Raw genomic sequence first — 23275 nt, 5'->3', positions numbered from 1 at the left:
TGTACTACTTCCCACAGAGCTGAATGTGCTGTACTATAGTTAGCAATGAACAGTTTGGGACACAGCCATGTTACAGTAGTGTGAGCCTTACAGAAACTGTCTTTATTTAAGACACATCTACACCACAGGGTTAATATTGAACAATACTAAGCTAGTACTATTGGAGATCATTAAGGACACACAGCAATGTGGACCAACTATAAATGCTCACAAAGGCATAGGCCATTTGAACAGACTATGCCGTAGACTAGAAGTGAGCAATATATCGCCCTAAAATAATATCACAATAATTCATGGTATTTCTGCGATAACAATAATCTTGGTGATATGACAAAACACTGAATTAAAAAAAAAGTTTCTAGAATACGACACTGCAACAAAAAGAAAATTGTATTTTATTATTTCATACGATATGATATGGCACACTCCTAATTGGGGTACTACAATCAATAAATAAATACAAGAATTTATCAGATATGTAACAGAAGTCAATGATCTACAGTGTTGGGAAGTAACGGATTACATGTAACGGCGTTACGTAATCAGATTACAAATTATAAGTAACTGTAATCCGTTACAGTTACTGCTTCAATAAATGGTAATCAGATTACAGTTACTCTGCTAAACTTAAAGGATTACATTGCGGTACTTTCCTATTTTTTTGCTCTTCCAACACTGACAAAACGCAAATAACATTTTGCGGTGAATCGCTCTGATATGACAGGGAACTGTCTGCCCCTTCTCCCATCTCGCTGCGCACACACACACACAGGGAGGAGGGGCAGACAGCGGCTCCGCACACACAACGAGACGAAATTAATTGACATTTTGGTCAACGAATAAAAACGAGACGAAAATGTTTGGCAGGGACGAAATCCAATCAGAACTGATTTAGTTCTGTGAAAGGTAGTGACCAGTTAGGAAGAGATCCAATCACTGCTACTTTAGCGAAGGTGGAGAGGCGGGACAAGCGGGGTACTCATCCAATCAGTACCTGTTTTTCCTGCAGTAGCGCCGCGCGCTCAGTTACAAACCCGGGAATTAACCTGTCGATACTTACGGAGCTCGACTGGAAGTTAACTCGACAGTGTTCAGCAAGGAGAGAGAGAGAGGGGCGATATATTTCTCTTTTGACGTCGCAAAAAACAAGATAACGTGTAAACCGTGTGGAGCGACTCCATCTCCGGTAAAAACACCACTAATCTTTCAGCTTCTGCAGACCAGAGTCCCACAGATCTCCATGCAGAGATCCGCGTTTTAATACTGATGTTATTTCATGAGCTGATGGGGTGTTTAACTCGGCAGTGCACTAAAACACAGAACTGATACAGAACTCACTCATTAAGATCAGATCATCTGTTTAGTCTCACAGTGGGAAAGATATAGCTAGTGTTAAAGCAGGAACAGGTCAGAAAGGAACTCAATAATATAACCAAAATAAAACAATAAAATAAGTGAATCTATGAACCCAAAAGTCTGTGTAAAGTTCCTTACAGCACTTTCTCATAAGTTTCTCACTTTAACTCATGAAGTCTCTCAGTACATCCTGAGAGCATCTCTACAGGACAGTGTGTGAAGGTGTGTTTTTGATCTCATTTATAGACTGTAGCTCCAGTAGGTGTGCTGGGTTAGTGCTGGAGATAAAACTAGATCATTTAAAAGCTGTTTTTGCATTTACAGCTCTGTTTAAACTATAATTTAACTATTCAGTTGTTTTATGACCTGATTTCTAGAGCAAAATTTTTAATGTAAAATATATATAGTCACACACCTATAATAATAATAATAATAATAATAATAATATACATTAAATCATAAATAAATATATTTCACATTCAAACATTAACAATATTACTCAAGTGGTTATTAAACGTTTCATTTCGTATAAGTGTATAGTTAATAATTCAAGGAAACTGATGAAAAAAGCATTTACATTTACACCCTTTACATTTTAGTCGACTAAATTTACTGTAATTTTAGTAGACTATATTCTTATGACATTAAGTTGACTAAAACTAAGTCGACTAAATTACTGAATTGTGACTAAAACTAAATGCTATTTTCGTCACAAAACAGTAATCAGATTACGTTACTCACTTGAAGTAATGTAACTGATTACATTACAAATTACATTTTGAGTGATGTAATCAGTAATCTGTAAGGGATTACATTTTAAAAGTAACCTTCCCAACACTGATGATCTACAATGTCATGATACTAATAATGCACTTGAAATATCTCTATATATCCAGAATTAAAGTAAAATAAATAATACTAATAATACTAATAATTTTTATTTCTAAAAAAAATTTTAAATATCCATTAGATTTAGTTTCACTTCACGATTGTGTCCCACTTGTTGATTCTTCACAAAAAATTACAATTTCATATCTTTATGTTTGAAGCCTGAAATGTGGCAAAAGTCGTCACCATCGATATGGGTCTTTAGTGCTAGATGTTAGATGTGTTAGATGCTTTCAATACTGTATAAAGCCCAGTTACTACCTTCAAAGGAGTCAAATAATAGTGATATATCTTCCAAAAATGCAGAAAGACTAAACAGAGCTGTAGCTTAATACATCTGCATGGACCAAGTGCCTGTATGTTGGGAAATCCGGGTTTAGAAATCTGATAAAGCAGTTAAACAGAAAGAATGACATGCCGGATAGAAATTCCTTCATGTTTAGACCATTTTATTGTTGTGTTTTTTTCTTCTTCTAAGTATTGTTTTGGTATCGAGAATCGTGATATTACAGTTGGTCCAAATTCTGGTATCGTGACAACCCTAACCTTTAATATTGTTAAATTTACTATAGTTGGAGATTTTCAAGCTGTTGACGCACTTAAGTTTTTAGAATACCATATAATAATTATCTTAATGTTTTCATCAATATGATGTAATGAAAATTCCCTTAGATCACTGTCATGCAACTTTTATTTATTTATTTTTTTGCAATGTAAATCTGGCAATTTTATAGTTATTGGATCAATATAACTGCTCCTAAATTACTTGTAATACAATCATTTATATTGACATTTTACATCTACAAATATCTATATAGTGAGGATAGGCCTGGACAATATTTCGATATCGGTATTTATCGCGATAAGAAATGTTTCAATAACGGTGATATCATTTTTGTGATTTATCGATATGTATTATTTACAGACAAGCGTTTTTTAGCGGCGTCAGTTCACTGCATCCCTGAACATAGCCGGGCTACGTCAGTGCGTGATGACGCAATCATACAGGCACGTAGCCAGCTAGGCTAGGCTAGGCTAGACCTGGGTCGCCTCCTCTCCGCACCGCACCTAAAATCTCCCGCGATGAAGCGAAACCGACCCTAACCGAGCGGATCTCCGCTCCGCACCTAAAACCCGCCCGCCTTGAAGCGAAACCGACCCTAACCGAGCGGATCTCCGCACCCAAAACCCGCCCGCGATGAAACGAAACCGACCCTAACCGAGCGGATCTCCGCTCCGCTCCGCACCCAAAACCCGCCCGCGATGAAACGAAACCGACCCTTACCGAACGGATCTCGGCTGCGCTCCGCTCCGCACCCAAAACCCGCCCGCGATGAAACGAAACAGACCCTAACCGAACGGATCTCGGCTGCACTCGGCTCCTCTCCGCTCCGCACCTAAAACCTCCCGCGATGAAACGAAACCGACCCTAACCCGCTCGTTTTCATCGCAGGACATTTTAAATGAAGAATGAGCGGATAGTTGAGGGAGGCAGGTCTAATTCAGTGGTTCGACTTTCAAAGGTTTGATAAACTTCAGACTTCAGCTTGCTCCAAATTGTTCTGGAGAGTGGAGCCGACCAGCAACAGTAATACATCCGTTCCTCCACCTCAAGCAGATTCACTACACACAATATCTTCCTTATTCTGGCTAAAACACTTGTAAGTTTATGTTGTATCTAAGTTATTTATAGTTTATATAGGTTTGTTTATTTGACAGGGATATCATGTTCCCTTTATACATATGAAGGCTTTTTCTATTCCCTATTCTGGTTGAAGCACTTTTGTTTTGATCTGTTAAATATGTTTACAAAAGAATAAGAACCTCTGCCTCTGTTGTAATGTAAAGTTATTTATATTGGTAATTTGTATATAGGTTATAGGTTTATGTTTGACAGGGATGTCATGTTTTTATTTTGCTACATGCAAATAAAAGTGAGCATTGATTTATTCTGATAATTTTTTATTTATAAAGTATTATACAGTTTTTTGTGAGAGGAGGCTTTAAAGACTTCAATTTAAGATTTCAGACAGTAGTGTACAGATTTCCATTGCAGGGATTCTTAGCAGTTTTTCTGAGGCCTTCAAAGTATTTTATATAGTTTTATATAGTTTATATCGATATCGAAATTATATCGTATCGACCGAAATTAAGGAATATATCGTGATATAATTTTTTGCCATATCGTCCAGCACTAAGTGAGGAACAGTCACACATTGTGTGTGTGTCTCTGTGTGTGTGTATTACCATAGTCCAGCAGCAGTGACACAAGGTGAAATGGAGACCAGCAAGCAGCAAACAGAAGAACCACTGTTGCCATCATCCTCACTGCTCTTCTCTTCCTCCTGTAAAGTGAAGAACAAGAACGTGGCCAGTGAGTGGAAGCACAGGACTGTAGGAGTTTCTAATAAAGTGGCCAGGTGGTCAGTGCAGGCTTCTGACCTGGTGATCTTGTTGATTTCAGAGCCTGGGAGCGTCTGGAACATGGCCTCGTGAACTCTGTGCTTTCCCCAAAGCTCTCTCATTATCTTCCCATACAGAACCGCCATGGTCAGCATGGGAACCAGAAAGACCAATACGGACAGGCAGGCGGTGTAGCCCAGCCTCTGGTGGTGGTTTGACCACACCTCCAGACAGCAGGTGTGGTAGACATCAAACAAGAAGTCATATTTCACCTGTAGGGTTAAAGTTTAAAGGTTAGTATAAAGGCAAAAAAGGAGAACCAGAAGTTTTAAGAGTATAGTTTTTTCCCCCAGATAAAGTGTCCATTAGCTTGTGTAGCCTAATTGAGACCCAAAAGGTTTTGTCCAATGGTTCCATGTTGGCCCCACAAATGGAGGACAGAGATGGGTCCCATCTGCTTTAACAATGAATGCAGGAAATTTGCTGTGTTTTAAACACAGTGTTTTTAATTGGTTTTGATTGGAGTTGCATATATGGCATTCAGTGTACAAACACAGCATGTTCACGGCTTTGATACTTATCTGGGTAATTAATCAGGTTAAACTGCACCTGAACAGCTGTGTAGCTCAAATGTGAGGAGTATATTAGGTTATTCAATCAGATCGAGCCTGGATCACGAGCTCGGATACCGCTCTGGAGTTTGGAACAGGACTACGACCACTTCCTCTGGGTAGTCTTGGTGCAATTACTGTTTTCACACCGGGCCAATTGATCCGCATTAAGGATGCAAACGAACCAGAGCCTGTTTCAACCAGACCAAATAGTGCTGGTGTGAAAAAGCCCTTTCAAAAAAACACTTATTGGCCCTGGCAGATTTTAATTTTTGGGACAATTCTATTTAATGATTGGACCTGAAGTGGTTAAATGGCAAAAATAAAGGAAAAAAAATTATGTATTCTAAAATTATTGACTGATTATGTACATTTTCACATATTTAATTTCTGCATTTAGTAAATGTGATCAGAACTTTCACCACGACCATACATTTCCTTTTTTTTGTACTTTAATTTTCTTTCTTCGCACAAGTGCTCATTAGCAGGTTATGCTACAGGTTATGGCTTTTTGTGGAAGAAAAACAAACTAGAAAGCACCTAGAGAAAAAACAAAGCAGCTACATAAAGTCTCTGTAAACAACAATTTAATTCCCAAACATATATATTTTAATCTCTAAAATGTTATAATCAGCATGTACAGGGGTTGGACAATGAAACTGAAACACCTTGTTTTAGACCACAATAATTTATTGTCTCGACGGACAGTTCTGGTGGAAACAGGAGAGTTGAGGTGCACATTGAATTCTGCCGTGATTTAGGCAGCCGTGGTTTTATGTTTTTTGGATACAATCCGGGTTAGCACCCGAACATTCCTTTCATACAGCTTCCTCTTGTGTCCACAGTTAATCCTGTTGGATGTGGTTTGTCCTTCTTGGTGGTATGCTGAGATTACCCTGGATACCGTGGCTCTTGATACATCACCAAGACCTGCTGTCTTGGTCACAGATGTGCCAGCAAGACGTGCACCAACAATTTGTCCTCTTTTGAAATCACCCATAATGTTGTGAGCATTGCAATATTTTGAACAAAACTGTGCTCTTACCCTGCTAATTGAACCTTCACACTCTGCTCTTACTGGTGCAATGTGCAGTTAATGAAGATTACCTCTCACAATAAAATGACAGGTGTTTCAGTTTCATTGTCCAACCCCTGTAGATCCACATATAGGCTTTTGTTCTCTGCTCTAAAAAAGATAAGCTGTTCTAGTCAGTCAGTTTGATTTTAATGCATCTGACAATGATAAAACAGCACCATTAGTTATGGACGTAGTGTAAAAGACAGCAAATAATATTACACCAATAATGTTGTTTGTATGTGTTAATTTTTAAAAACAGACATGTTTGTCAATAAAAATATGATTCGGTGTAAAACTGCCTTAAAACTGCTTTTTTTTTAAACATTTTACTGAGCTTGTTGTGCGTCATACCTAATGCATGTTTAGTATAACACATTTATATACAGATATTCTGTTTTTTCCGTTTTCTGTTTTCACGGGGAGTGCATTCGTGGAAAGCCACTCACAAAACGTGTTCCATCATAAACAGGGCAATGAATGGCTTCATGCTATAATGCATTCCCACTGACCCATTTTTATAAGAAAAACATATGAACTTCCACTCAAAGGAGAACTACGATAACCTATACAGACAAAAGAACACACAATCCTCACCCTGCATTCATGATGCGGATCTAATCCCACTGGGTTTTAAAGGACCCTTGTAAGTGCCGTATTCCTATTCATGGATGTGTGTATTATTTTCAAGATCTCTCGCTTTTTTCTCTCTCTATGTAATAAAATACAGTGATGCAGCCAAGTGATTCACAGTGTGTTTACATGACAATGCAGCAAAAACACATACGTCACATACATGTGTTTTAAGCATTCAAAATGATGGGTCAACACATTGGCAACGGTGATGTGACTTAATGAATCTGGACTTAAACTAAAGGATACAGTGTCGAACAGACAATCAGAACCTACCTCTACTTTCTGGACGAACCACATGGGCGCTGCTATTGCCAAAGCAATCAGCCACACAGCCGCTGTAAAACAAAGAAAGCATACAACGCTTTAGCTGGAAAACCATTAGAACACCCCACAAACAGCTATGGAGAAATACACAAAGTTACTAGGCTTGCTGTCTAAGATTTATATAGTCGTACTCTCGTTTAGACTAAAAAAAGACACATCAGAGCAAAAGCTCAAAATCAATGTTAAATCTCACAAACTTGAAACAGTGGTCAGTGTGCATGCCCATTTCCCACCAGACGTGGTAAACGTGCAGTTCAATACATGGCAGCACAAGCATATGCTACTCAATAAGGCCTTTCACACTGGATACATGTGTCATGAGGCACCACAGCGGAATAAAAACTGCATATAAAAATGCTCAGGGTCTATTTTTAATAATCGTGCCCTGCACTATTCTAGCAGTTTGTACGACACAGTATAAAACAGTGATTGCAGAGATTGGACACACCTTCTCCTTTAATGCGTTTTCTTTATTTCATGACTATTTACATTGTAGATTCTTACTAAAGGCATCAAAACTATGAATGAACACATGTGGAGGTTTATGTACTTAATAAAAAATGGCCTGGCCTCCACAGTCTCCGGACCTAAACCCAATCCAGATGGTTTGAGGTGAGCTGGAGCGCAGAGTGAAGGCAAAGAGCCAACAAGTGCTAAACACCTCTGGGAACTCCTTCAAGACTGTAGGAAAACCATTTCAGGTGACTCTACCTCTTGAAGCTCATAAAGAGAATGATGCCAAGAGTGTGCAAAGCAGTAATCAGACCAAAGGGTGGCTATTTGGATGAAACTAGAATATAAAACATGTTTTCAGTTATTTCACCTTTTTTTGTTAAGTACATAAAGTACATAGAGCAGACTGTACTTCCTCAGAAGGCTTGGGTCCTTTAACATCTGCCAGAAACTCCTGCTGATGTTCTACCAGTCTGTGGTAGCCAGCGTCCTCTTTTACGCTGTAGTGTGTTGGGGAGGCAGCATCAGCAAGAGGGATGCTGGACGACTGGACAGGCTGGTGAGGAAAGCTGGTTCTGTGCTGGGACTAGAGCTGGAGTCCTTAACACCACTGGCGGAGAGGAGAGCCCTCAGCAAGCTGCTGAACATCATGGACAATGTTCCCCACCCTCTGCACAGCACCATCACCAGGCAGAGGAGCTCATTCAGCGGCAGACTGCTGTCCCAGTCCTGCTCCACAGACAGACTCCGAAAGTCTTTTGTCCCTCAGGCCATAAGACTGTTTAACAGCAAACTGAAGACTCTGTGACACTTTTTCTTTCCAGCAATTCTGGCCACACCATGGACACACCCCCATCTATGGTCACACTCTCAGTCTTGCTGATGCCTATAACACTATTTTTATAGTTCTTCCCTATGTTGCACTAGTAGTTCATTCACTAGTTCATTCATCTACTGTTTACGTATCATTTGCACTGCTAAATTTAAATTATTATATAACTGTATTTGCACTTTCTGTATGGCTGACATCAGTTATCCTCACTTTTTGCACATCAACTGGTGTTCACTGTCTATTGTGTTCAACTGCACTACCTCCATTTTACATCACACACACACTAAAGACTGTACTTTTATACTTTTCATTTTATTTTTTATTTAGTTGTATTTATATGCATCATTATATTTTATCTTTTTGTAACTTTGTTTACTATACATACCTGCTGCTGGATGTCAGGAATTTTACAAACGAGTTAAGGCTGTCCTATAATTAGGAATAATACAATTATTATAATTTTACTGTTGTTTACTTATTCTGAATGGAACACTCCGTTCTGCAGTCTCACCGTGCGCCAGTAAGGCACTTGTGTAAAGCTGAAACATAATGACAGTCTTCTTTAATTTGACTTACGGGTGCAATTTAGCAGCCTAGCGCTGTTTTTTTTTTTTTTTTTTTACTGCAGACAGCTTTTACAGGAACATACATACTAATACATACATACTAATAAAATAATATCATATAGCTCATTCAGTCTGATGAATTCCGGTTAATACAGTTAAAAAAAAAAGTTATGATCCTAAAATCTCGTTGCTAATTTAAGGCATACAGTTGCTTGCAAAAGTATTCATGCCACTTAAATGTTTTCTCATTTTGTCACTAATTTTTTCTTTTTGTTACAATCACAAACTTAAAAGTATTTTACTGAGACTTCAACTGAGAACTGAGAGCAACAAAGAGCAGCACATAGTGAAGTGAGATGAAAATGATACATGTTTTCTTATTTTTTTTTAAATCAAACAAAAATATGAAAAATGTGATGTGCAAAAGTATTCTGAGATTTTTGCTCATTCTTCTTTATAAAACAGCTTAAGCTCAGCCAGGTTGGATGGAGAGGGTCTGTGAACTGCAATTTTCATGTCTTGCCACAGAAGCTCAGTGGGATTTGGGTCAGGACTTCGATTGGGTCATTCTATCACATGAACACATACTGTTCGATTTAAAACATTCCACTGTAGCTCTGGCTGTATGTTTAGGGTCATTGTCTTGCTGGAAGGCGAATCTCCTTCCAGTCTCAAGTGTTTTGCTGCCTCCAACAGGTTTTCATCCAGGATTGCCCTGTATTTGGCTCCATCCATCTTCCCATCAACTCTGACCAGCTTCCCTGTCCCTGCTGAAGAAAAGCAGCCCCACGGCATGATCCTGCCACCACCATGTTTCACAGTCACGCCAAAGCTTTATATAAAATAAAAAATAGCATAAAAAATGTAGAACAAGGTCAAAGACCATTTTCTTGACCCAACAGCCTGAGAAAACTGGACATTTGGTCGGGCACACTCTCAGGCAGACTAACTAACCTAACTTTAGTTAACAGTGGTGTCAAATGGTGTAAAGAGATGGAACACAACTGAAGAAAATGTTTCACTTTTCCTGTTAGACTGCTTAGCCAGGGAGAGTTCTTTAAAGTAAGAGTCCATTTAAAAAGAGATCAAATATCTATTTCTTTCTATTGAAACTAAAAACTTTGAATACACATATTTTGTTTAATGGAGTGGCTACAGCACATTGTTATGGCTAAACCTTTACTCTCACGTTGCCTGGCAACAGTGCCCACCGTTAATGGACTACATTGTGTGAAGAATAGTTCATTGTATTTTTTTTATTATTTATTAATAATGGTAGACTGAAGCAATTAGCATCTCAAATCATGTGGTTCTGTGATTTTATTACATGACAGGAAATTCACAGTTTACAGTTTGGGAAAGACCAGCCAATCTGCTGATTAGGAGACGGCTAGGGAACACCCACAGCTTCATGAAATCTGTCTGCACTAATATACCGTATATTATACCTCAGTTAGTTCCGACCCTGCAATATGATTGGCTGAGAGGCATTTTATGAGTGACATTATCAGCCAGTAATGCATTGTAAGCGAAGCTGTAATCGAATTTGAGTTGTGATAAACCACAGTTAGGTTGGGTTTTAACTTTTTCACACAGGGCCATGTAGGATTGGATTTTTCTTCTCCCTTAATAATAAAAACCTTAATTTAAAAACTGTATTTTGTGGTCATTTGTGTGGTCTTTGACCAATATTTAAATTTGTTTGATAATCTGAAACATTTAAGGTAAACACTTTTTTACACAACAGTAATGTTGTCATTTATGTTACAACAGGATTTTAAGACTGTTAAGTATGTACAGTCTTTATTCTTTATTCTGTACTTCTTTATTGCAATAAGAGAAAAGAGACATGAATAAGCTCGAAAAATAATTTAACTTATCCAATTATGAACCTTGTATCAATGTTTAGAACTGGGTCTGGACTGTAAGGGTTAAAACAACACTTTTCCTTTGTACTTTACAGCTGTTTTGTTTATTTGTCTTTTTTTCCACAAGCTGCATGTTTTGGCTTATAGGCCAGTTTCAGACATAACAAAGGGGCAAAATCCAATTTGTGCAAGAAACAGAAACACACACTCAGTTGGAACACACAAACACACACTTACACACACATATACACTGCTGCAGTCCTCATTTATTGTAGAGTTTGATGTGCCCTGACCCCTTTCAGCACCTCACTCGCACACAATCTGCCCAACTTCAGTGATTATCACCCCCGGCAAAGAGTCTTGGCATTCAACACCAGTTGCACTGCTTCAAAAGAACATCAGTCTCAAGCTATAAAAAAGCGATCCCCAGTCTCTACTTACCAGTACAGACATTTGATCATTAACTATGCACACACTCCCCCACATACCAACAAACACACACACACACACACACACACACACACACACACACACACACACACACACACCTCACAGATATCTGGCCATGAAATAAACTCAAGAAACAGGACATTATTCAGCTGTCCTTTGACATGCAGTCTTGGCCCACTGGAATCAATTATTATTAGAGCAGAACTCTACTCAGTAAATGAACATAAAGCACAATAAGTTTAATAAGTGGCTTGCAAAAGCAGGAGTAGGGGTGCTCTGTATGTGACACATAAACTGTGTTGGCCCTGGACATAAACAACACATAAATTGTTGGCCCTGGACCCAGATATATATATATAAATATATATATATATATAAATAAATAAATATATATATATAAATATATATATATATAAATATATATATATATATATATATATATATATATATATATATATATATATATATATATATACAAATGTGTATAACCCTGATCATCATTCTTGTTCAAGCTACAGGTTACAGGTGTGTGCACAGTTTTTTTTAAATGCCCCTTAAATGATTAAATAATAGATTCTGGTGAAATTTGTCACCAACCTGCCTACCTATTTATTGCTTGTATAGCAAACTGAGCAAACAGCCACTACAGCCATATTAAGACAGATCTGGTGGTAATTATCGTACTTCAATGTACACTGGGAGTTGTTTAGTAGTGTAACCACTGACTAAAGGACATGAAAAAGGACACTGCATTTTTCTTACAAAAAAAAAAAAAAAAAAAAAAAATATATATATATATATATTAGTGCTGGGCGATAAAACGATAACGATAGTTATCAAGGAAAATATATATCGCGATAACTATAATAAGCCGGACAATAGGATTCGATAAACTTTTTCTATTTTCCGTTTAAGTAGCACTGCGAACAGGCGCAGCACGCAATCAGCCAAAAGCCACTCGCCCCCTACCCCTCCCCCCTAGCCCCCCAGTTTTAAATACACTTGTTAAGCAATGTAAGTCTAGTCTACTGAAAGCCAGTAATTGTAGTATAAATCTGTACTGCAGTAGAAATGCATCATTTCAGAAACTTGACTTTATTCCTCCCACAAAATATTTAAATGTTAGCATAATTTAAATGCAACAAAACTTAATTTTAATAAACATTAGCAGTAAATAATCTCAAAATAACAACAAATATAAAGTAAACTGGATGGTCTTCTTGCACAGTTTGTAGTGAGCTTTATAACGATTACTGGGTTCCGCTTGCACCGAACTGTGAAAATCGCTGTTATCAAGCCAAGTCTTCTTAAAAACACTTTCCCATGTTTTCCACTACAAGCAGCTGAATAAATTATTTTGATTTCTAAGGCAGTAGATATCCACAGACATATTTGGTGTGGAGGTAGTGGGCAAACAGGGCTGTTTCCTGGCTGCAGATATCATGAGATTTATAGTTTAATCACTGTGTACCAACACTGGTATTTCCTCAGAAACAGAGAAAACACAGAACTATCTCCGGATTAGACTGCTCTTCTAGGAAATTCATTTAAAAAATTAGAAGTACAAACTTTTGTTGAATAGCTCACCTCCATTCTCGAGGCCAGACGGAGGTGGGCTATCCAACAAAAGATATATATAGGGAAAATATAAAGGTATATGTTATTAGTGATGTAACAATACATTGATCTGTGTTGAAGCATCGATACAAACTGTAAAATGATCCGATGCATCGATTTGACAAAAAAAAACAACATCAATAACATTTTCGTGCACATTTAAACATTATATGCATGATTTCTCTCTGTGCAATGCTCTGCCTAAACTGCAGGTGGCAGCTTGCTGCTGATTGTCGAGCACATGCTTGTGTTGAGAGTTACACAATGCAGGAGCTGCATGTAAGTGTTAATTAAGACCTGGTTATGAAATCCCTGTGCATTTCAAGTACTAGTGTACCTTCTGAGCGTATTTTTAGCACTGCAGGTCACATTGTTTGTTCCTTTCACAGAAAAACACTGAAAGTCTTTCTTTGCTGTAGAGATTAAACACTAGTTACTGTTGGGTAGCTCATAGGCATATCCAGTAGATATCCATCTTTTTTTTACTCTTCTCTTATTGCATTAGCGATAAGCAAGTTTGCCCTACTTAACTGGATTATTTTTGTTTGGTTAAAATGTTAACAGAAGCATAGCTTCTCTTTCTAAGCAGTAGTAAAGATTTGCAGAACGACTGCCTTTTGTTTAGCCAACCTAATTTCTCTGTTAATTTGCACTTGTTTACTGTATATACACCATATTGGTTTACTGCTTATGATCGCATCATTCTTAGAAAAGGAACAGATTGTAATCGCATTAAATCATATAGAATTTCATCGTGACATATTTTGAGGTATCGAACATTATTTTTCGTTGGCTCATATAAACGATATTATATTGTATCGTAATGAATCTTGTGATTTACACTCTTACCTGTTATTATGTTTTATTACCCTCCAAGTTTATTGCACATCAGAGTTCTGCTTTAAGGCTAAATAACATTTAAGAAAATGGATGGAACTCTTGCTGTTTTTACGTCTTTTTAAGACCTTAAATTTAATGTTTCGCATTTCACAGTTCCATTGCTGCACATCTAAACGCATTGGGAATGGTACTAATAGGTTCAAGTTTATCTGCTTCTGAGAGTTCTATATAGAAATGAATGATGATATCAGAATTATATTGCATTCCTAGTTCTATGTTATTGGCACTCTGTCTCTACTGATAAAAAACTGTTTGTGTGCATTTGCGCATCTGTGTAAGCAATGGGTGCAACTTTTTATGTCTGGCCTGCAGCTGAACGCTCTGCTGAATTATGCTGAGTGTGTGCTCCTGCATTCCTGGCTTCTGGGGGAAACTCATCACCGCTCAGTTGACAAGGCATGACTGAGCGCTGAGTGTGGCTCAGTATCTCTCAGGTTCCCTCACCTAGCATCCTGATGGAGCTGTGGAGGACGTAGCTGTTGCGGACATGCAGCGGATACAGGATGCCCTGGAAACGCTCCACCGCGATGCAGGTCATGGTGAGGATGCTGGTTGCTATGGCAGTCACTTGAAGGAATGGGACCAGTTTGCACAGAAAGTCTCCTGCGGATGGAAGAGAGTGTTTAAATCAGTTTGAGAGTGAACCACCATGACTGTCCATGCAGCATTTGTACAAGTGGCTAAAGAAGCATTACTACAGTAACAACGGCAAAATACGAGACAGTGTAAAACTATATAGAACCACGAGCCTAGAGCACATTTCAAACTGATCTGTAGATGTTTAATATAATATGCTCTCATTAGGAAGACTGTGAGCCTTGAGACAGTGATCGAATTACGCTTACAGACACATACTGTAGAAACAGCAATACACTGTAGTAGTTGTGGGGCCTAAATTAGGAGATTGAAGATCGATATTAGAAGCTTCATATACTAAAGCAACACTTGGCCTTATATGAGCAGGTTCACTAAGTTCGCTCAGTCTCTGCCTGGGCCTGCGTCAGGCATGTCTCAGGGGAGACAGCTTCATAAGATAAACAGGCCATACTTTGGCTGGGTTCCCAGAAAACCTATAGGACGGTTGGGGAGCGTATCTCTAAATTTGTTGGACGGAAACCAGGTGTCCACTTAGACCTTAGCTCTCATGGGAAAGAATGTGCTCGTGAAGGTCAGTATTTTAAAAAAACCATACCGTGTTGATTTGGCTACGATTAGACCCTATTAAGGAAATGTTGGCATAATGCCATAGCCTTGACTGGAAAAAACCTCCCTAAAGGTGATCATATTTGGGAACGATTATGTTCAACTGGAAAATGGTTATATAACAGTAAAAGGTGGAGCCTAAAGCCCCCACCTTCTGTTCACCCAAACACTGTATAAAAATACGTGTGTTCCTTTGTGTTATCAGAAGACTGGAACTTTCTGACTGAACCTGGCTGATCTCAAGACAATAAAAGAACATCTTAGAACTTTGAAGAACTCCGTCTTCTCCTTTTTTTAACTCAAGGCACTCGTCTGTTTTTCTCTTCTTTCCTTTGAATTTAAAGCTTTGTAGTGATGCATGACTAGATAATTTTTAAAGAGTCTATTTTAAGCTAGCCCAAGGCTTCCCTTTATGGGAGGCCTAAGAGTCGTCAGTTTTCCAACGACATAGTGCTGGGCGATAAAACAATAACGATAGTTATCAAGGAAAATATATATCGCGATAACTATGATAAGCCGGACGATAGGATTCAATAAACTTTATTTTCTATTTCCCGTTTAAGTAGCGCTGCGCACAGGCGCAGCACGCAATCAGGCAGTGCGCTGAACTGCTGCTCTGTCATGGTGAGCACAGAATGCAGACACGTGCAGATACTGATAAAAACGTGTTTATTATAAAATAAACAGATGTAAGACGTAGTCAATACAGAAAAATGGGTAATCACCAATAACCAGAACAATGAAGACAAAACCATACCATAAACGAGAGACAATCCAGAGTTCATACACGAGAGGTCCAATGTCAGAGGTAATCCAAGAGGCAGTAGTGAAAACACAGTCCAGGTAATACACAAGCAATCCAAAATCAGAGGCAAAGGCAATAATCGGCGTCGAGAAAACAAAGGCAAGGTCATACACAAGATAAACTGAGACAAGAGATATAGAACGCTTTGTAATGAGGAGAACCTACAATACGCGGCGTGGGTGTTTGTGTGGAGTGCTCTTTTATAGTGCCAGTAATCAGTATTCAGGGCTTCCTGGAGGAAGCAGGTGAGGTGTCACGTGATCAGGTGAGTGCGTGATGTCAGCGGGTGGTGCATTCTGGGTAATGTAGTTGTTGACCTGAGAACCTCCGTTAGAGCTGGGTGTGGAAGGGACAGAGGAGCTAACAGCACCAGACGTGACATGCTCAGCCCAGAACAATTATATTAATAAAATTGAATTGAAATGAATAAAAATCGTATCACGTTATTTCCCTTTCCTTCAGTCAACAATAATTAATACCTAATAAATCCACACTCTAAAAAGACAGGAGCCAGATATGAAAAAAAAATCTCCCGCTGCCCTATAGAGATAATAATCAAGTGAAATGTCATGCACACCAAAAGTGCTGTTCCTTGACGCTCAAGTTTTTTTTCATCCAATAAAAATAGGAAAAAGCAGCCAGCAATCAATCCATGGTTGGAAAAAAAATTCATGCGTGAAAACAAACCAGACCAGAATTGGTCCTGAGTGCGGAGTCATTTCTTTGGGATGAGCCCTCTTGCTTGAACTTTAATTCAAAAGATTTCGCCATCATGGATCAGCATTTGCATTTTTTATGCAGTAATAATAAACAAGGCAAAGGAAAATTCTGAAAGTAGTCAGTAATAATTTTACAATTTTACGTCCAATTCCAATCTAATTTTAAATATCCTGATTCCCTACCATTATCAGCCTTTCTGCCATGTCTGGAAAGTATCAGCTTAGTGGGTGACTTTGGTCTGACATACCAACCTACTCTAACTGTCCTGCTCTTCCCTGACTGGCTGGATGCAGCACGGCAGCCATACTCATTTGCATAAAGTTGGAGTCTGCTAAAGGGTTTTGCCGCAGGACAGGGCCCCCTTCAGAGCGCCGCATCCCGTCATGCACCACAGCATGGGACAGCTCTCTCTATTAAAGAAAAAAATTTAAAGTTTCCAAACTGACAGGTAAACTGACATCTACTGTTGGTCTGCAGAGCCTCTCGGAGCAACAGCATATATATATATATATATATATATATATATATATATATATATATATATATATATATATATACACACAGTGCTGCGAGAAGTATTAGGTCTTACAGATTTCTTTTGCTTTTGCTTTTTGCATTTTTCAGATTAATAAACATTTTAGAAAATGGTAACCCAAATAAATGCAAAAAGCAGTTTTTAAATGATGATTTTATTTATTAAGCGAAAAAATCCACCCAAACCAACTTGGCCCTATGCCAAAAAGTAATTGCCTCCCCATTCCCCATTTTTGGAAAGTTAAGTTTCAATATCCACAACCGGACCTGAAACATCACGAAATCACTTAAACAGATCCCTTCTGACAACATGAAGCAGGATAAAAGATCTTACTGTGTAATTACTCCAAAAGGGCAAGGATAACCTATCCAGGAGGTCCCAAAATAACCCAGAACTGCAGGCCTCAATCACCTCAATTAAGGTCAGTGTTATTGATTCAATAATAAGAAAGACGTCGGACAAAAATGGTAGCCATGGCAGAGTTCAAAAGGACCAAAAGAACAAAAAGGACCATCTCACAATTGCCAACAAACATCTTGATGATCCCCAGGACTTTGGGAAAACAAGCCTAGTCAAAGTCTGATTGAGATGCTGTGGCATGACCTTAAACAGGATGTTCATGCTCATAAACCCTCCAATGTGGCTCACCGCTCCGGAACACTGAGATCTGGCATCTCAGACCCAGACCCAGTTCACTTACCACTCACTACAACTGCCTATCATTTCTGAACCTCATACCAGTAGAGGCACACTGGCCTCCCCAGTGACTAAAGCCTTATCTAGCCTCAATGGCAGCAGTGATGAAACCTCAGAGCCACCAGATTCATGTAATTTAACTCTACACACTACACATCTGCAATAACTGTAACTCCATTCTGGCATCCCTGGTGAGAATACTGCTACAGGGTTGTTGCACCATTTTAAAAGCCAAATTTAATGCCTTTTAAACCTTTTTTAAAACCTCAATAAATATAATTAAAGACCAAAAAATGTAGTCAGAATTTCTTTGGTAGAAAATAATTTATTGTATTGGAAATCAAAACTTAACGTTTCCCATTTGTTATCATTTTTTTTGTTCCATTGTGAAGCAGAACAGAGCCAACATAACATGTAAATTGCATTACATTAACCCTTTCATGCATAGAGGTCACTACAGTGTACAGCTGTTTAAAAGTGTTTTTTCTCTATAAATGTTTTGCAATTTTGGGCACTGCTGCATATAGTCCACTCTAGTGAAGGCTATTGCATCATCCTATACAAAAAAATCCCATTGGCTGGTCATTGCAATGGGAAAAAGTAGTCAGTGAAACCAAGATGGATGACAGGCAGGGAGAAAGACCAAACACCTGGGCTATTTCTGTTTCTACCTTCTATAAAAAGCTACCATTGCAGGTAAAAAAAATATAATTAAGTCAAGTAACATCTAAGGTGACATATTATGTACAGATTTTCAATTTTTTTATTTTATATTTGGAGGAAATGCGGCTTAATCATGTGTCCACTCAGTTGTACATCATGCATCACTAGCTATGTTTCAACTTCAATGCAATGTCAATTACTACCAATGTTGTTCTTAAAATAATTCATATCATTTAATGTTTTGGCTGTAAATCAACTTCTTTATGTTTTTATAATGTAATTTGATTTTTTTTTCTTTAAATCCTTATATTTTGTAGAGCTCAAAAAAACAGGCATACAGGGTAATAGAGGAGTTTCCAGACTCAAGTGAGGAAGACTGTGCTTCTGGTAGCAGTGATGAGGAATGGCTGCCAGTACAGACAGGTGCAAGCAGAGAAGTAGGGTCAAGCAGTGGTAGTGAAGTTGAGGAGTCTGTAAATGTTGCTGAGGGAGTTGAGACTGAGAAAGGAGATGAAGCTGATGAGGGAGATGAGGCTGTTCAACCTGAGGGACCACCTTGCAGGGCTCAGGGGAAAAAAGCAAAAGAAAAGAGTGTCAGAAATATCTGGAGAGCTAAGGATAACCAGTTTGAGGGAGACCTGCCTCCTTTCTTAGGGGAGAGCAAGATGAATGTTGAGGGAGCAGATCCAATAGATTTCTTCATGCATCTTTTCACCCAGGATATGATCAATGACATTGTGCACAATACAAACCTGTACGCTGTCCAGAAAGGAAAAGACAAGCTGGCATTGACCTCAGAGGAGTTCAAAACATTTCTTGGAATTAATATGGTAATGTCATATGTCAGATATCCTAGATCCAGAATGTACTGGTCATCAGAGACAGGACTTCGTCTTGAACTGATAGCTGATGCAATGCCAGTGAACAGATTCGAGCAAATTCTTAGGTACATGCACTTTGTTGACAACTACTCACTGGACCCCAAAAATGCTGACAGGTTTGTCAAAATCAGACCAGTTTTGGATGCACTCAAGGAAACCTTCCAGTCAGCACTTGACCCAGAAGAATTTCAGTCTGTCGATGAGATGATGATTCCCTACAAGGGACGCCTGTCTATCAAACAATATGTCCCCAAAAAACCCAAGCCCTGGGGAATTAAAGTGTGGGTCCGAGCAGGATCCTCTGGGTACATGTACAACTTTGAACCCTATCAAGGTCCAGCTGGAGGACGAGGTGAGATCAGTCAGCTGGGAATGGCTGGAGATGTAGTCATGCGCCTTTGTCAAGACATTCAGGACAAGAACCACAAGGTGTTCTTTGTTCTTTGTTGATTTCTTTTGCACTATTCCCCTCCTTCAGGCACTGGAACACCAAGGGATCTATGGCACTGGCACATGTAGAAGCAACAGGCTCCATGGAGCTCAAGAAAAGCTGAAAAAAGAAAAGCAAATGAAGCAAGAAGGAAGAGGATCTGTCTCTGTCGTGACCAATGCTCAAAACATCACTATCACACGCTGGTTGGATAGTTCAGTTATTCACATGGCCTCTTCCTGCACTGGCCTGTCCCCAACAGATGTGGCACAGAGATGGAGCAAAAAAGAAAAGCGAATGCACAACATCCAAAGGCCATTTTCCGTGAAGTTGTACAATCAGCATATGGGTGGAGTAGATCTCATGGATCAATGTGTTGCCATGTATCCCCACCGACGCAGAAACAAACGGTGGTACATCAGAGTGTTCTTTCACTTCCTTGATGTCACAACTGTGAATGCCTGGCTCCTTTATAGAATGTCTGGAAATTAAGCAAAGGATCTGCTGCACTTCAAGGCGTCAATAGCTCGTGCTCTTATCAATGCAGGATCCGTGAAGATACACACCAGAGGAAGACCCAGTGCTACTCCACCACCGGCAAAACGGAGAGCAGTGTCTAAGGCCCCCCCCCCCGAGATCCGGTATGCCCATGGAAACCACTGGCCCCAGCTCAAGGAAGCAAAAAATGCCAGCAGATGCCAAGATGCAGCATGCACACGAAGAACCAAGTACATCTGCATGCAGTGTCTTGTAGCTTTATGCCCTGGATGCTTTGGCAACTATCATAGAAAATAGTCTCAGAAATGAGCAACAAGCATGATTTGACAGGAAATATGACACATGCTATCAGATACTATGAGATGATATGTTCAATTTAGAGACTTAACAGTTCAGAGACTTGCCAAGAATACAGTATGATAAATACCAGTTACAGTCAAGAATATACAAGGTTCCGCAGTTCAGAGACTGTTACTTGTGTCACACTATCCTCCTCAGTTTAGAGGAACCACCATTTCAACAGAATGTCACATTACAACTGTATAACTAAATTACAAATATGCCTATATAACTACCAAGTTATTACATTGATGATTTTTTTTTTACAATAAAAAATGCATGAAGTACATTTGAGTGGACAGATAAATATTTCTTTACTGAATAAAGATAAAAACTTTTTTTTTTTCAAAACTTGTTTTACATCCCTAAGGATGTATAAAAACACGTAGTAAAAAAATCCTGACTGAATTTTTTATAATTCATGCATGAGAGGGTTAAACAACACAATGAATTGCATGTAAGACCCATAAAAAAAATTAAAGAACGCACACCGCTAACATTAGTATGTTAGCAAGCTCGCGGCTAACATTAGTATGCTAGCTAGCTCGCCACTAACATTAGTATGTTAGCATGTTAGCAAGCTGGCCGCTAACGTTAGTATGTTAGCATGTTAGATAGCTCGCAGCCAGTGTTAGCAAGCTCGCTGCCAATGTTAGTACATTAGCTAGCTGGCCGCTAATGCTAGCTAGCTCTCCAATACTGTTAGTATGTTAGCGAGCTTGCCGTTAAGCTCTCTGCTGACCTTAGTTCTCTTCCCGGTAATGTAGCTAACTCGCTGCTAACCTTAGTATGTGCCCCCTCGGCCTTAAACACCATCTGAAAATGTAAATACCTACAGCAAATTTACAGTTAATTTAGGACAATTTAAGACCTTAAATACCCACATTTTAATTTAAGAGAAAGAGAGAGTGGTTGGGAGACAGAGCGATTGAAAGAGAACGAGAGACAGCACAAATGAGAGGAACCAACCTCAGCCCTTCTTATCCACAACCACTGACCTCTTACAGCAGCTTCTGACAGTTCCTTCATGACTACGCTTGGTCTTTGCTTAACAAACAAAAAAACTTTAACACCTACCTCTTTCCACAGTCTCTCACCTCAGCCATTAAATCTGCATTAAATCTCAACCTTTGCTTTTCGTAAGCTCCATCCATGCATATATTTTTAGTGGGCGGACTAGCCACAGACCACGCATGAACCAACAGCCTTCCCAGAACGGCCATCCTGTCCAGGGTGCTGACACAACACCTCGGCTTTCGCACCCTGTTCTGGACAGCCGTCAAAACAGTGTGGTCAGAGGGAGGAGCTGGCTAAAAGCGCACCGCAGGAAAATGCTAACAAGCCCATCCGATCAAACTCATCCACTGCCCAACCACCAACAAAAGCCAAGCACAGCGTGCAAGTGGACAAGTGCTCTCGCTCCATGTAGCTGAGTCAGACTAACGTTGTGCTGTTGCTCTTTCTGTTTGTGTCAATCTCTTTCTCTCTTTCACAGGAGATAAAGAGAGAAAAAGAGGCCTTCAGGCAAAATGACGGCCCTTGGCTACCGCTTTCTCCAGCTGCACATCCTCGTCTCTCTGCCTTCATCCCAGCCAATGACCTTGTGCAGCTTGAACCTTGAACCTTTAGACCTTTAGTGAGATGTTTTTGTATTTGACATTCTTCGAAGGCTTCTTTGCTCCTCTACCGGGTCCAGACAGATCACAATATACCATTAGCAAAAAAATTACTCTCCAACTTGTTGGAATCAAATACATCTTTACACAGGGGTTGGAAAATGAAACTGAAACACCTGTCATTATAATGTGGGTGCTTTCATGGATAAATTGGAGCAGCCTGGTGGCCATTCTTCATTAATTGCACATTGCACCAGTAAGAGCAGGGTGTGAAGGTTAAATTAGCAGGGTAAGAGCAGAGTTTTCAAAATATTGCAATGCACACAACATTATGGGTGACATACCAGAGTTCAAAAGAGGACAAATTGTTGGTGCACGTCTTGCTGGCACATCTGTGACCAAGAGAGCAAGTCTTTGTGATGTATCAAGAGCCACGGTATCCAGGGTAATATCAGCATACCACCAAGAAGGACCAACTACATCCAGCAGGATTAACTGTGGACGCAAGAGGAAGCTGTTTGAAAGGGATGTTTGGGTGCTAACCCAGATTGTATCCAAAAAACTAAAAACACAGCTGCCCAAATCACGGCAGAATTTAATGTGCACCTCAACTCCCCTGTTTCCACCAGAACTGTCCGTCGGGACAATAAATTATTGTGGTCCAACACCAGTATATGTAATTGCATTGGTGGAAAATATTTAAGAGATTACAATTTTCCTATATCCCCAATGGAGCTAAAAATATGAGAACATTAAAAAGGTACAATTGTACCTCCAAGCAAACTTTAATATAACCTGAGTAAATAAAAAAGGACTTTTTAAATGATGATATCATTTATTACGGGGGAAAAAAAATATCCAGACTAATCTAGCCCTTTGTGAAAAAGTGTTTTCACAAGCGGAGTTCAAT

General features: G+C 39.2%; 1 protein-coding gene across 1 annotated transcript in view; it reads right to left on the bottom strand.

Annotated features, from left to right (window-relative positions):
* The window catches only part of LOC103041015 (pyroglutamylated RF-amide peptide receptor), a 56255-nt gene that overhangs the window by 9727 nt on the left and 23253 nt on the right, over positions 1-23275 (bottom strand). Inside the window, exons 3-6 of the mRNA XM_007240638.4 lie at positions 14424-14582; positions 7243-7304; positions 4687-4919; positions 4492-4589 (exon numbers count right to left, since the gene is read on the bottom strand). Coding sequence (XP_007240700.4) covers positions 4492-4589; positions 4687-4919; positions 7243-7304; positions 14424-14582 — 552 coding nt within the window. The remainder of the gene's footprint in view (positions 1-4491; positions 4590-4686; positions 4920-7242; positions 7305-14423; positions 14583-23275) is intronic.

The sequence above is a fragment of the Astyanax mexicanus genome, chromosome 17 (assembly GCF_023375975.1).
Source record: "Astyanax mexicanus isolate ESR-SI-001 chromosome 17, AstMex3_surface, whole genome shotgun sequence".
Taxonomy (NCBI): domain Eukaryota; kingdom Metazoa; phylum Chordata; class Actinopteri; order Characiformes; family Acestrorhamphidae; genus Astyanax; species Astyanax mexicanus.
Note: the sequence above shows the minus strand (reverse complement) of the source record. Positions and strands in the feature narration are given on the sequence as shown.